The sequence below is a fragment of the Bombus pascuorum genome, chromosome 11 (assembly GCF_905332965.1).
Source record: "Bombus pascuorum chromosome 11, iyBomPasc1.1, whole genome shotgun sequence".
Taxonomy (NCBI): domain Eukaryota; kingdom Metazoa; phylum Arthropoda; class Insecta; order Hymenoptera; family Apidae; genus Bombus; species Bombus pascuorum.
The window spans coordinates 12,735,196-12,750,009 of NC_083498.1; the positions used below are offsets into that span (position 1 = coordinate 12,735,196).

The 14,814-nt window shown below is 39.1% G+C and overlaps 3 protein-coding genes across 3 annotated transcripts; all 3 read left to right on the forward strand.

Moving 5' to 3' along the window:
* Window positions 1–1,070: 1,070 nt before the first annotated feature.
* Window positions 1,071–3,229, forward strand: LOC132912077 (odorant receptor Or2-like). The gene is made up of 5 exons (XM_060969184.1): window positions 1,071–1,245; window positions 1,339–1,442; window positions 1,573–1,908; window positions 2,807–3,082; window positions 3,161–3,229. Exons 1-5 carry the CDS (start codon window positions 1,071–1,073, stop codon window positions 3,227–3,229), a joined length of 960 nt encoding a protein of 319 aa, XP_060825167.1.
* Window positions 3,230–4,082: 853 nt separating this feature from the next.
* Window positions 4,083–6,207, forward strand: LOC132912078 (odorant receptor Or2-like). The gene is made up of 6 exons (XM_060969185.1): window positions 4,083–4,337; window positions 4,432–4,684; window positions 4,842–4,945; window positions 5,061–5,399; window positions 5,648–5,923; window positions 6,151–6,207. Exons 1-6 carry the CDS (start codon window positions 4,083–4,085, stop codon window positions 6,205–6,207), a joined length of 1,284 nt encoding a protein of 427 aa, XP_060825168.1.
* A 1,826-nt stretch (window positions 6,208–8,033) lies between these two features.
* LOC132912079 (uncharacterized) lies at window positions 8,034–14,174 on the forward strand. The gene is made up of 12 exons (XM_060969186.1): window positions 8,034–8,232; window positions 8,420–8,523; window positions 8,621–8,956; window positions 9,298–9,573; window positions 9,713–9,777; window positions 11,366–11,426; window positions 11,641–11,862; window positions 12,245–12,497; window positions 12,872–12,975; window positions 13,137–13,451; window positions 13,707–13,982; window positions 14,106–14,174. Exons 1-12 carry the CDS (start codon window positions 8,034–8,036, stop codon window positions 14,172–14,174), a joined length of 2,280 nt encoding a protein of 759 aa, XP_060825169.1.
* The last annotated feature ends 640 nt before the right edge of the window (window positions 14,175–14,814 follow it).

The following is a 14,814-nucleotide window of genomic DNA, read 5'->3' on the forward strand; positions in this document are numbered from 1 at the left end:
ATTTTCAGAATAAACTCACTCGCAAACTTTATCCCCTCGAAACCCTCCGCAGCTACTCGATTTACGATATTACGTCGAACGATCGTAAGATTTCCATCGAGCCATATGACAAAGCACTCTTCCATCGCTTGAATCGAGCGAAATCAGTGGCAACCCACCTTACGCACGATCACGATCGTTCCTCGTTCTTTCTATCGTCACCTGTTCCATTCAAACTCCCTCGAATCGTGAATAATGCATCTTCGATTACGTTGCAACGCCTACACTTGACACGAGAACAGGACACGTTACAGGCAGCTACGCGAATTTTTGATTGGCATACACGCAAATCGTCAGAGTGTCGTCGCGATTAAAGACCCTGCGTCTAACATCTCGTTAAAGATCGATCGACTATAGTTGACGCGATACCACATCGTCGTTGCTTCGATCATTCGACGTTCACCGCACGAATGATGCGGAATAACGACATCTCGATAATTTGGGCAAGTTTTCTCATGAAAGTCGTAGGCCTGTGGCTAGCGACGAATCGAAATGAGCAACGTCGCAGAGATTTCGCGCTTATCTACACGGTCGGAGCGCTTTTCATCAGTATATGCATCGCGATCAGAGATATCTATCACACTTGGGGAAATTTTAGCGTAAGTGCGCAACGGTTTCGCTTTGGTCGATTCCTCTATTATATTCTTTATTCTTATGTGCTCTTATCACGTGTTGGGAGGAAGATATCGTATCGAACTAATTTATAATTTTTCTAAATTTAGTTAGTTTTCTAATTTGTTTTCTAATAAGTTTTCTAAATTGAAATAAGTTTTCCGATTCTAAGTTAGTTCGAAAGTAATGAAACAGACTTTTAAACGTAGTCTCGTTTAGCCGATAATGCCAATTGAAATCGAAAGAGTACTTGAAAATCCTTTCGAAGAAACGAACCATCTACAAACTCGTTTCGTACTATTCTCACATGTATATATATATATATATATCTATAATTTCAGGATAGCGTTTTTATCTGTTGCAATATTTTATACGTGACGATCGTTTTCCTAAAGATCGGCGTAATATACAAGCACAAAATGGAGTTCTTTAATTTAATTACGTTCACACAGAAAAATTTCTGGCGTCCGTATCACGATCCGCAAGAAATACTAGTTGTAGCCGATTGCAAACGAATATGCAACATTTTCATTATTCTTATGATCTTTTGTACTCAAGGCACTTGTGCCGGTTACATGGTGACACCGCTTATAGGTACGTGAAAGGGCATATCTTTGCATCCGCTGCTTATTTCTATACACAATTACGTTACATACATTATTACGTAAATACTTTTTTACTGTTCAGCAAATATAGGAAGAAACGAATCTGACAGAATACTACCGTTCAACTTGTGGGTAAACTTTCCCGTAGGAATGTCGCCTTACTTCGAAATACTATTTGCTATACAGGTATAGCTATCTCCTCCTAATTTTTTAAAAGATGGTATTTCTAATCGATCGCTCGTTCGACGTTTCGACGATAATAAAAATAAACCCTATTTAAAATATAATTCGATGAAACCGATGTTTATTTGTGCAGATACTCTGCGTGTACCACGTCGGTGTGTGTTACATTTGTTTCGACAATTTGTTATGCATCGTTAATCTTCACGTGGCCAGCCAATTTCGCATATTACAGCATAGGCTGAGAAGCATAGATAACGCGACGAAGGATCAGATGGAAGAATACGAATCGGATGCAAAATTGTCGTATTATTCGAACATGTGTTACACAAAGTTGAAAAATTGCGTGCAACAGCATCAAATGCTTATCGAATATTGCAAAAAGTTGGAAAATATATTTACGTTGATCGTGCTTGCCCAGGTAATGTTTCTTGCCATGGTAATATGCCTCGTGGGATTTCAACTACTCCTGGTGAGTTATTTTTTGTTTTTCGAGATATTTTATTGAGCGAGATATTTTAAAAAGTCTCCTCGTTACAAGTTATTCCAGTTACTTACGTTCAAAGCTGTCTTTCTACGTCGTTATTAGAAAACGTTTCGCTTTAAAAAATATACGTAGTAACCGTGAAGACGGGAGAACAACGACGCGCCGAGACTCAAATCAGTCGATTTTTGTCGATCATCGTGCCATTACCGTTCGCTGATATCCTTATTCCACGATCGATCCTCTCTCCTTTCCATTTTGGAGAGGCTGCTTCGTCGGCTAATCCTGCTTCGACATTCGCCTTTGAATTTTCGTTTTTTTCTTAACGTCTTCCTTTACTTTCCTTTCTTTTTTTCAATCTCGTATGCGTATATCGTCCCGAATCGCATCTCCCCGTTTCTTCGCCCTTCCACCTCGGCCGAGCTTCCATAGCGAGAGACCAAAGCCGCGACTCTTTGGGACGAATGTTTACAGCGAATGCAAATTGTAACTATAACTGTAACAATGATTATCTTATATCGTTTGGTATGTGTACGTGTTGCAGTCTTACGCACGTAGTTCCTATCTGTAAGTTTTACGAGATTCTTCGGACCTTGTCACCATAGTTATCCGCTAACATCCACGATCCTCTCATTCGAATCCAAAGATTCCGATCTCGCGTGTATAGAAAGTCGGTCGAGTCAAATGTATATTGCGGAAAAAATAGAGAATGTTTTTTCTTCTTTTCAATTGATTTCGATCAATCGGAATTAATTAACCGATTTCTGTATAGAATTCCATCTGTATTATTGAAATTTCGAATATACCAGAATTTTAAATTTGCCAAACAAAATGTTTTCGAAAACCATTTTATTAGTTTTATATCGATTATATCGTGTTCCCATAGGCGGACACACCTACCTCGAAAAAGGCCAGTTTGGTATTGAATTTGTGCGGCGTTCTCTGTCAACTATTGATGTTCACGTATAGTTGCGATGACTTGATGCGACAAAGTGTCAACGTCGGCAACGCGACATTCTCAGGACCATGGCCAATCCTTCCAATGAACGAAGCTGGTGCCACTGTGCGAAAAAATTTGCTAATTATCATCATGCGATCGCACAAGATTTGCTGTATAACGGCTGGAAAATTTTTCCCCGTCTCTCTGCAGACGTTTACCGGGGTAATCGAACTCGTTGTATCTCCGTTACGATTCTTCTACGTAATCATCGATTGAATCGTAATTATTCGCTCGTTACAGGTTCTCAGTACGGCAATGTCATATTTCACTCTGCTAAGGAATACGTCTCTGGCTGCAACAAATTCATAACTCGTACATTTGTCGTTAATAGCAAAAATATAAATTACAGGGCCCGTTCGATTCGAAGGTACCAAACGGCACTGTTGCTTGGTGTTTAAATAAAGAGGGATGATACACTGTTCCCAAGATTCTATTTCTCCGCGAGTCTTTGCACGTGTAACTAATCGTGAGATGGCAAGACTGATTTACACGTAGCGCTATATATTGTATCGGGTTTGTCATTTTCTAAACGTATCTTTACTACGAGTAAGTTTGATACTTTTAATATTACTATAACATCGCAATAAATGTTTCTCGAATACCATGTCATCCGTTTTATCGTTACTCTTTAAACGCGTCATTTTGATTTTAAATCAAAGCGTACCGTCTCTTTCCACGAGTGAAACGTGGAAATAGCTTGAATATCTTTAAGTATCCTTTTATCTACGTCTAAGACGATCTAAGGCATTGTCTGCGCGTAAGAAATAGTTAAATCAACGGCTGTGCTTTTTCTACCGAGTGCACGATGGCCATGAAAAAGCGAAAGGAATTGCTTTTACTAGGAGGACAATGTATATCGATATAAAAAGGTATAATAGCTCGTTGATCGCAACTTACCGTCGAGCGCAGCAGCCCTAGACTCCGTCGTCACGTGACGTGCAAAACGTCAACGCTCGATGCACAATATAGTAGCGTCTACTCCCTTTTTTCCCGACAGCGGATCACAGGTCTGTCTCTCTTTAATTATACATACACGTTGCACGCGTCCACCTATTCCGTACTTCCCGAATAATCACGATATCTTTCCACGCCATGAAATGAAAATAAGAAGGAAAGAATAAGTACTTGTCCGTCAGTGTCAAGAGGAAGAACAAGAGACAAGATGGATAAAGATTCGAAAGGGACAAAGATTAGTCGTACGTCGGCTCGTTTAAAGTTAAAGGACGAAGCGTCGTACACCAAAGATTTTGCCTTGCTGATGACGGGTTTTTTAATGAAAATCGTCGGTCTCTGGCTAACGAACAACGAAAAAGAAGAACGTACGCGTCAGTTAACTTTGATGTACACCGTAGTCGCGATCCTGTTCGGTGTGTGGGTGCAGTTCAGGGACTTTTACTACTCGTGGCCGAACTTTGGCGTGAGTATATAAATATTCTTTTTACCAGTGACGATCTTTTTTACGCTTCTCAAATTCTTCAAGCGTTTCCGTTTCTACGATTTTTTAATTGCAGGATTGTGCCTACACGGCTTGCAATATTTTATGCCTCGTTATGGTATTACTAAAATTGTCCGTCGTATTTATACACAAGAAAGAATTCATCGAGCTGCTTGTGTACACGCACAAGAATTTTTGGCACACGAATTACGATTACAACGAGCTATTGTTGTTGCAAAACTGCAGAAAGATTTCCATCGTGTGCATCTCTTTGATCAATGTTTGTGCTCAAGGCACGGTCTTCGGCTACGTGCTAACGCCTATCGTAGGTACGTGTATCGATTCGACCGGCAGTATCGACGTATTTCCTGTTTATGAAAAGTGCCAAACTCGACGCTAAAATCTCTTTGATTCGCAAATATTAAAGATATATAAACGATAAAGCATCGTCCCTTTAAAGTATAGAATCGTACGTTTACGTTTTAGAAAACATTGGAAGAAACCATTCGGACAGAGTTCTGCCATTTAGAATGTGGCTCGATCTACCATTGAGCGTGACACCATACTTTGAAATACTATTCGTGCTTCAGGTACATACGTAAACGCGCGTTTTACTCTCTCGTCTATTTGCTCGGCTCGTGAAAAATATCGCTTTCCGTGGAGCAAAACACTGTACGACACAGCGTAACTCTTATGTTTATACAGGTTCTCTCTTTGTGCCACGTTGGTATATGTTACATTTGTTTCGACAATCTTCTATGTCTGATAAATCTGCACGCGGCCACTCAATTTCGTATATTACAATACAGGTTATTGTACTTGGGTGAAACGATTGAAAAGCAACCGAACGAATACGCTATCGAAGCGACCTTGCCGTCAGATTACTTGAAAAATTACCACACGATATTTAAGTGTTGCGTTAGAGAACATCAAGACCGAATTAATTATTGTCAGAGACTGAACTATATATTTACGTACATCGTTCTTGGACACATAATTGTCTTTAGCCTTTTACTGTGTCTGGTTGGTTTCCAGGTGCTTATGGTAAGTACTTTCCGTTATGATAAAAAATGCGAATAATCATCCGTCCCAAGCTTTTTGAAGCAGCAGCTTATGCTTCCTTTTCCCGTAGTCATATTAGCAAACACGGACTACTCTTTCTCTCTCTCTAAAATAGCCATTTTATTTTCCATTTACATCCCAAATTTTTTGTTATCATTATTCTACGCTTACCGCTACCCTTTCGTTATAATCTTTAAATCGTTCGGTTAAATTCGTTAACGTATATGCAGGCAAATTCACCTCCTACGCGGCGACTGATTTTCATATTCCACATAGTGGGTAGTTCCAGCCAGTTATTGCTGTTCACGTACAGTTGCGATACTCTGATACGAGAAAGCACGAATATTGGGACTGCTGTTTATTCCGGTCCCTGGACCCATCTAACGATGGATAGAATTGGGAAATTGCTACGAAAGGATCTGACGATGATCATCGTGAGATCAAGCAAACCTTGCTGCTTAACTGCCAGCGGATTCTTTCCCGTCTCTCTGGAAACTTGTACCAAGGTTCTTATTATCATTATTCTTACGACGCATTCGGTTGTAATTTATTCGTTTCTTTATTTGTTCATTTCGTTCCGTTTCGTCGAGTTTTTTTCTTAAAATTACCAATGGGGAAAGAATATAGAAAAAGGCGATGCGTTATTTTATGAAACGTCCAAACATGTTCTTACAAAAATTTCGCAATTTCTTTATCAAACATGAAAATGTAATAAATAACGTTCCTCTTACAGGTGCTGAGTACCGCGATGTCATACTTCACGTTAATGAGACAATCTTTCACTGATTAAAATTACAAACGTAGAACGTCCAATGCGATAATAGATGACAAATCAAAGATAGTATAATATTGGTATTTGTTGAACAAATGCTAAATTTGTACGAGAATAAAGATGCCTCTCTCTCAAGGAAGGCGTTCGATTATTTGCTTGACATTATACGAAGAAAATTCCAATCCTAACGATAAAAGTCACATTTCCCAGTTTAATCCCTATCTATAATTACCATGGTTATATCAGATTTTATTAGGAACGTTTAAACTCACTACACGCCTAAACCGTTTATTCGCTTTTCACAGATTTTGAGCTCCGCGATATCGTACTTTACATTGTTAAGGAATCAGTCGAACGATTAAAATACAAATGAAATTTCGAACAAAATAAGGAATTTCAAATACATAGCTTCATACAACGTCACACATTTGAACGCTATTGACGGTATAAAAGAGACTCCTTTATCCAGGAGAAACCCAAGTACGTGGACAATAATATTATACTACGTACTACAAGCACCTGACATCACACATAGACATGAGAGAACAAACGTTGCCGAAATTTCATTATTCGCTTCGTAGCTACGACATCGCCGAATCTACACAGCACTTCTCACAAATCGTAGAAACAAAATAAGAAAAGACATTTATCATCTTCGTAACTTCAACGAGCCGCCGCTGCGTCAAGCGATCTACGTTCCTTTCATCATTGTAGATTCTATCAAAGAAAATTATAGACAACTTTCTTAAGTCGTATGCCTCGTTTAGCAAGATAAATTTTCCTTTGGCAAAACGAAACAGCTGTCGAACAGCACTTCGATTTCACAGAGGGTCACGTAACCCCGGAATAATGTATAACTCGATCGATCCCATCCACTCGTTGTTCATTCGGAACAAAGAATAGTAATCCTGGGCTATCGTGATCGTACGTTCGCTCCTTTCTTTCCTTTCGTTCTTTCTCCTCGTTTTCTTTCCGGAACATCAAATAACGGTGCATCAATGATAAGAATAAAATAGACACGAAGTACGCTATCGGTGAATGAAAGGATGCCAATACATCAAAGCGACTGATCGTCTCTAATACGTTGCGATAATCGATGTAGACCGTGTACAAGTCTACCAGTTCAATGTCCTTAACATACTAGATTATTAGCAGTACGATATGAGATTTCTAAAGAGCCACGACATATCTATCAGCTTGACGTCGACTTTTATGAAACTCGTTGGATTATGGACGTCGAAAAACCAATTGGAACGACGCGTCAGACTTATTACGCAGATTTACGCGGTGGCTATTATTCTCTTTGCTCTATGGATAGAGATTACGGACACTTACTATTCTTTCGGTGATCTGAGTGTAAGTATTCGAACAATTATCTTTACCGAGATATTCGAAGAGAGATAAATCGCGACGAACGATACAGCTGAGGACTAAATTTCTGTAACGGTTCAGTTTCATTTCAAGTATTAAAGTTACAGAAACTGATAAGTCAATTTGCAAAAGAAAATTCATTGGTTATTTGTGGTTATATATTACGCAACTTAAAATTTGATAGCACAGTTATAAAACATGATTATCATTTAAGACAATTACAATGTACTAGATTTCCGGAAATAACTTGGTTTTCCAATAAGGCTGTTATTTTCTCATAAATTTGTAACGTCGTGGCTTGTGTCCTGTTTTCTCGTTTGTCATACCTAAATTGGATTAACAAAAGACTTTACAAGGCACATGTGAAATAGGATCCATCCGCGGTTCTATATTTTTTGTTACATTTTCTCTACTTACAGACCTGCATTTACAACTTGTGCAACATTTTGGCGATCCTAATGCCTCTTCTAAAGATGACCGTATTGCTTGCGCATAAACAAGAATTTTTTCGTTTAATCGCATATACGCAACGAAGATTTTGGCACGAGAATTACGACGAGTACGAGAAAAAGATTTATACGAATTGCAAACGTAAATGTACCGTCTTTGTTTGTTTCGTTATATTCACCACCAAAGCGACCCTTATTTGTTACGCCCTTAGTCCAATTCTTGGTAAGTCGCTTAATCTTAAATCGGATTTTCTATGTTTTTATTTCTTTTCCAAAATAGCACAAAAATATCCAAATGTGATCTATGGCAGATTCAGAAGGTTAATTGAATTGTTGTTGAACTTTCTTCCATATCGTATATTTTCTACTTAATATTTACCAAGAATTATGCCATTCTGTATCTATCCTAGAAAATATTGGAAGGAACGAGTCGGAGAGGGAGCTTCCATTTAATATGTGGGTTGATCTACCACTGACAATGTCCCCATACTATGAAATAACTGTCATGGTACAGGTACCGGATCGCTTCTTTTTTCTAATGCTCGACGTATTTAATATTATCAAATTTAACACCAGTAACAAATTTAATGGAAATCTTTATATACCCGTAGCTCGTGACATTGTACTATATTGGAGTCGGCTATTTCTGCTTCGACAATCTATTATGCGTAATGAATCTACACTTGGCTACTCAATTTCAAATACTGCAATATAAAATGACCCGCGTAACCGATTTAACGAATAAAAAGAAGGGAGAAACAAATCCACAATCGTTCTCAGGATCGTCGGCAAATAAATATTACACCGTCTTTAAGAAGTATATTCAACAACATCAAGCTCTCATAGCTTATTGTCGCAAACTGGAATCGGTATTTAATTTGCCTGTTTTGGCGCAAGTGCTGGCGTTCAGCTTGGTAATGTGTCTCGATGGATACCAGATACTTATGGTGAGTGTAACGCATTCGTATCAATTGTTCGTTTATACATTCCTACGTCTCGGAGAGTGTCGCGAACCCTGTATGCGCAAAGTACAAAAATGTACAGAGTACGTACCGTATACAATAATATACAAGAATATACCAAATAATCAAACTACTGCACTCTCTATAACATTTGATCGATGGAATAATATTTTACCTAAAGTACCCTAGTTCCGTCTTTTTAATTTTATTCGTACGAATATCACACGTCGTCTGTAAAAAGTGTCTATATCGAGCATTTTAAATATTACGAACACTATTCATACTTCGGACAAGCTTTTGCGCGCTAATGATACATTTTTTCGCAGCCAGGGGCACCTAGCAGAACACGTTTCATCTTCAGCTTCCAATTAATAGCCTGTCTATGCCAACTACTGATGTTCACCTACAGCTGTGACTGCATCATGCAAGAAAGCGCGAGCATAGCTTTGGCGGTGTATAAAGGACCTTGGTTATTTTTGCCTGCAACCGAAAGCGGTATGATGATGCGAAAAGACATGATACTCGTTACTATAAGATCTGGCGTACCTTGTTGCATAACAGCCTATGGATTCTTCGTCGTGTCTCTAGAAACATACACTCGGGTAATTGAAATGTTGTTGCATTTGTCAGAATTGCAGCGAATGATAAATTTGACTGCGTAATACTGTACGGTGTACGAAAATGTAAAGAGTACAAAAATACGCGCCGGATATCTGTTGCTTATACGTATTATTGTTACAGGTTTTAAGTACTGCGGTATCATATTTCACACTGTTAAGACAAACTACACAGGAGACCCTCTATTCGTAATATACATATTTCAGTTGCAAATATACAGAATGACTAGTAACAGACGATAAAGTATGTAAGGGGTACTGCTACAAAGCGAAATAAAACTACAATGAAAAATAATATGAATTGCATTTGAAGTTTGATTCGTTATACGTTGACGCTTAAAGGTCGAGTTACGCTCATATTCACTCATCGAAGTAATCGATATTCGTAAATCTATTCGGTCTCATATCGCCGCTCGGTGTTCTTCTACAACACGAACGCGCGAACAAGCGTGTGTAAATTTCTTATTATTTTTATAACTATTCGATAATTTTGATTGGAACTTGCACATTCACTGCTTGCCTTCGTATTATTTTACCAACCGCCTTATCAAATAATCCAGCTATAGTATATTTTTTCGAGAGTTAAATGTGGTTGAAAGCATCGTAGCGGTAGAGTAGAAAATAATGACTGTGTAATACGCGCAAATTCCTGTCAATAATGAAAGAGAAATTGATCAACGAACAAATGCGTATTCGACGAATGCATCTTTTACGTGTTTTTCCGTCTATACCAAAGGGTAGCAATCAACTTTTTCCTCTTTGCGCCCTTCGTACCAGAATGGTGTACGAATAACAATAGGAAGGAACGAATTAATCAGCGCAACACCTGTTATCGCGATGATTCATACCTACTGGAGCATATGCGAGCGAGACAGCCTTAGAGGCTGCCCAGGTAACACCATGCCTACAGGATGACCCAGGTGCTTACGGGACACCGCATGTTCGGCGAGTACCTGATGATGATCGGACACGAGGCCATCTGTCACCACTGTCGCGTCATAAGCGAGAGATCGATCCCCTCGGCGATCGTAGAGGCGGGTCGCGGAAGTACGAGGCTGTCCGCTTCTTCTGCGAGCAATCGTAATAACTTGTCATCGATAATTCCATGATAAATTGCTATTTACATACACAGTTACTGGCCGTACAACAAATTGGCGCGAGCTATATATGTGCCGACAACTTCTTATGCGTGCTAAATCTATACGTAATTTTCTTTGCGTTCGAAATATTAACGAAAAATTTCCAGAATACTTTCAGGCACTAACTTTATCCCCTCGTATCCTCTGCAGTAACTTGATCTGCGATATTACGTTGAACAATCGTAAGAATTCCACGAAGACGCGAGACAAAGTGCTCTTCCATCGCTTAAAACGAGTGAAATGAATCGCAGGCCATCTTATGCACGGCCACGATCGTCCATCGTTCTTTCTATCGGCGCCTGATCCATTCGAACACCCTCGAATCGTGAATAATGCATCTCCGATTACGTTGCAACTCCTACACTTGACACGAGAACAGGACGCGTTACAGGCAGCTACGCGAATTTTTGATTGGCGTAGACACGAATCGTCGGAGTGTCGTCGCGATTAAAGACCCTGCGTCTAACGTCTCGTTAAAGATCGATCGGTTATAATTGACGCGATATTACATCGCCGTTGCTTCGATCATTCGACGTTCACCGCGCGAATGACGCAGAATCACGACATCTCGGTAATTTGAGCGAGTTTTCTCATATAAATCGTAGACCTGTGGCTAGCGACGATTCGAAATGAACAAGGTCGCAGAGATTTCGCGCTGATCTACGCCGTTGGAGCGCTTTCCATTGGGGAAATTTTAGCGTAAGTGCGCAACGGTTTCGCTTTGATCGACAGCTCTATTATTTTTTATCCTTTTAAGCTCTCATTACGTCAGGAATAAAATATTCATATTCGTTTCCTGGTCGTCAAAAGTTTGCTTAGGTAAGACACGTATCTACCGCGAAATATAGAGTGCCTAGGCAGATCAAAATGCCACTTGGTATCGCTGAGTTTACCATCTATCGCGTGATTTTAGAATCAGGATCGAGAAGAAAGGATCGTCATGCATACCGAACGATACACGGACATATCCATTAAAATATCACGGCTGCTGCTGAAAATCGCGGGTATTTGGAAATCGGCGAACAAAACCGAAGATAGGCAAAGAAAATTCGGGGTATTCTATACCATGATTACAAGCGCTTATAGCATGTACGTGAACGTCGCGGATATTTTTCACAATTTGAACGATTTGGACGTGAGTAAGAAAATAAGTAACCCCCGTGAAAAATTTTCTCCGTTTTTCTATAAATTTTAACGTTACCGTTAAACTGCGTACAGGTAGTTACTTGTACCGAGCGTTAGTAAAAGTGTAAAATAGCACAGTTATTTGGATGAAATATATTGTACGGAATTAAATATCGTTATAGAACTTTGAAGACGTTTTTTCATTGCAGATTGGTGCATTTAGAAGCGTTTGTCTAACGTTATTTTAAATTTTCCTTTAACTTAAATTTACTAACTGCAAAAGTATTACTAAATCATAATATTGCTCTTCACATAGCAAGTCGTAACAATTAAACGTTAAACATCATTTTCCACCGATCATTTATTGCAATTTATTAGAATCATTTTTTCAGCGTTGCATCTTCCTGGCAGCCAACGTATTGAACACGATATTGGCGATATTTAAAATTTCGATAATAAACTTTTATAAAACGGAATTCTCTTATATAATCGTATATGCTCAAAAGCATTTTTGGCACTCGAATTATGATCTCGACGAGAAGATACTTTTCGCTGAATGCAAGAAAGTTTGCAAACTGTGGTCGCTATTTGTAATCCTTGTTATACAAATTATTGTCTCCTTCTATGCAGTTGCGCCGATCAGCGGTAAGTCAATTCATCGATCAAAAGATTAACTAAAGCTTCTTTTCTACAGAAAGAAAGTAATCATTTTCGAAATAATGGAATAAACGTGAATATTTTGCCCTGGAAGAATAATACTCCATTTTTCACATTTACTTTTCATCGAAATATAGTAAAACAAGCTAGATAAGGAAAAAAATGTCCCAAATCAGGATAAGTCGTTGTTTGTTCCTAAGTTATGGAAATCGAAGAGATAAATTAACGATCTAAGTAAAAAATAATCACCTCGTTTGGATAAAAATCTAAACTCGTTCTAGCGAAAGTTGATTTTAAAACAAACATTTGTAACAATCAGAAAGATACTATAAAACAGAAACTCGTGTTTCGCTATATTTCAGCGAACATTAGAAGCAATGGCTCGGAGAGGACGCTTCCGGTGACAATGTGGGTCGATCTGCCGATATACGTGACACCGTATTACGAAATAATGTTCGTCATTCAGGTATCTCCATTTAACTCCATGAGACGCGACAGTGTCTAATTAGCGAGCATATTCGATAGTAATTAAGAATTAAGTAAATAGTGCTTTAATATTCACTGAAGAAGGTGAAAACCTAGCGAGCGCAATTATGATTTTACTATGGAAAATCACTATTTACGCAGCTAGCGTCTGTGCAACAAATCTGTGTAGCCTATATGGCCTGCGACAACTTCTTATGCGTACTGAATATGCACGTGATCTGCCAATTCCGCATGCTCCATAACAGGCTCTTCAATCTATGGAAGATCATCGACCAGCAAACGGATAAGATCGATTACGCCGACAAGTGCTACGCAGCGTTGAAACAATGCATTCGGCAGCATCAGTCGTTGATCAAATTCTGCGAAAGGCTCGAGTATGTTTATAGGTTACCGATCTTCTGCCATATAGTCGTCTTTAGCTTGCTGATGTGTTTCGACACGTACGAGATACTTTTGGTACGTGCGAACGTCGGATTTGTTTTTCTATTTTTTTAAATACGTAGAAACACAATTACCGCAAATTTCATCGTTCAACTCTTGCATAAAAATCGTCAAATCGCGCGTGTAAGTTCGTCTCGTTTTATGTTTGTCCAACTTTTGAGACACACGTATTTGTCGAAGAAACAAATATTCGTTCGTTTTAGATATATTTAATAGCTGTATCGGAATATCCTTCGATTTAAATACGAATATATCATACTATGTACACAGGCAGATGTATCCGCTGGTACGCGACTGATCTTCGTGTTTCACATTATCGGTAGCTTTATCCATATCATTTTCTTCACCTACACTTGCCACGGCTTGACAGAGGAAAGTTCGAATATCAGCTTGGCAACGTACTCAGGCTGGTGGACGACTTTGCCAATGACGAAAACTGGCAGAATGTTACGAAAAGACATGAAGATGATGATAATGAAATCAACGCGACCATGCTATCTGACCGCCGGTGGATTCTTTCCTGTATCTTTGGAAACATCTACCGCGGTACGTAATCCGTTTCTCACTTAATCCCGCTCATCCTGCAAATATCGCTTTTTGCAACGCATTACCAGAAACGTATAAATTTTTGAACGAATCCTATGACGACGCTAAAATTTTATGTTACAGCTGATGAGTACCACGATGTCATACTTTACGCTCATGAGGGAATCGTCTTTGAAAATGAAGAATGAATAATTCATAGTATAAGCATGGATTTAGATAATAAAAATATTTTAATGGTCGCGAACAAACTTTAATACTTGATCGATCGATCGTCGATCTGTCACCCCCGATCGTACGTCACGAGGGCGAATACGATTGGATACACTCCTTCACCGATCGTCCACCCTTTCCCTTCGTTCTACGCACAGAGTATCGAATATATTACAAACTTTTCCAAGGCAACGCAAAATTAAAAACACTACTGATACAAGTATAGTCTATTTCCATTTCTCACCTCGCAACATCGGTAATTGTAGCGATCGTATGTTAAGTCGGTGGCAAGCTTGATGTACACCTTCCATCGACCTGTACGTTATCGACACATTCGCCGTAATTTGTATCCGCAAAATGCAGCCGCGTATCATTTACACCTGACATGCACCGCTAAAACACGACAAAAAGAAAGAAATGGATACTTACGAAACAATTTACAAACGATCCTCGCAAATTGCATTGTTATGCTCGAGGGCAGCAACCATGATCGAATTCGAGCGCACGACGCTCTTCACAGACTTCCACGAAACGAATCTCCTGAACTGTCGCATATATAATAGATTGTCGTCACGTCCGAACGTTCACCGTTTACCTGGAATAATACATAATTTATCGATCC

Coding starts and splice junctions, on each gene's coding strand:
- LOC132912077 (XM_060969184.1), top strand. CDS start 1,071: ATGGAGTTCTTTAATTTAATTACGTTCACACAGAAAAATTTCTGGCGT. Junction 1,246..1,338: donor CATGGTGACACCGCTTATAG/GTACGTGAAAGG, acceptor TTTACTGTTCAG/CAAATATAGGAAGAAACGAA. Junction 1,443..1,572: donor AAATACTATTTGCTATACAG/GTATAGCTATCT, acceptor TTATTTGTGCAG/ATACTCTGCGTGTACCACGT.
- LOC132912078 (XM_060969185.1), top strand. CDS start 4,083: ATGGATAAAGATTCGAAAGGGACAAAGATTAGTCGTACGTCGGCTCGT. Junction 4,338..4,431: donor ACTCGTGGCCGAACTTTGGC/GTGAGTATATAA, acceptor TTTTAATTGCAG/GATTGTGCCTACACGGCTTG. Junction 5,924..6,150: donor CTCTGGAAACTTGTACCAAG/GTTCTTATTATC, acceptor TTCCTCTTACAG/GTGCTGAGTACCGCGATGTC.
- LOC132912079 (XM_060969186.1), top strand. CDS start 8,034: ATGACCGTATTGCTTGCGCATAAACAAGAATTTTTTCGTTTAATCGCA. Junction 8,524..8,620: donor AAATAACTGTCATGGTACAG/GTACCGGATCGC, acceptor ATATACCCGTAG/CTCGTGACATTGTACTATAT. Junction 9,778..11,365: donor ACACAGGAGACCCTCTATTC/GTAATATACATA, acceptor GAAATGAACAAG/GTCGCAGAGATTTCGCGCTG.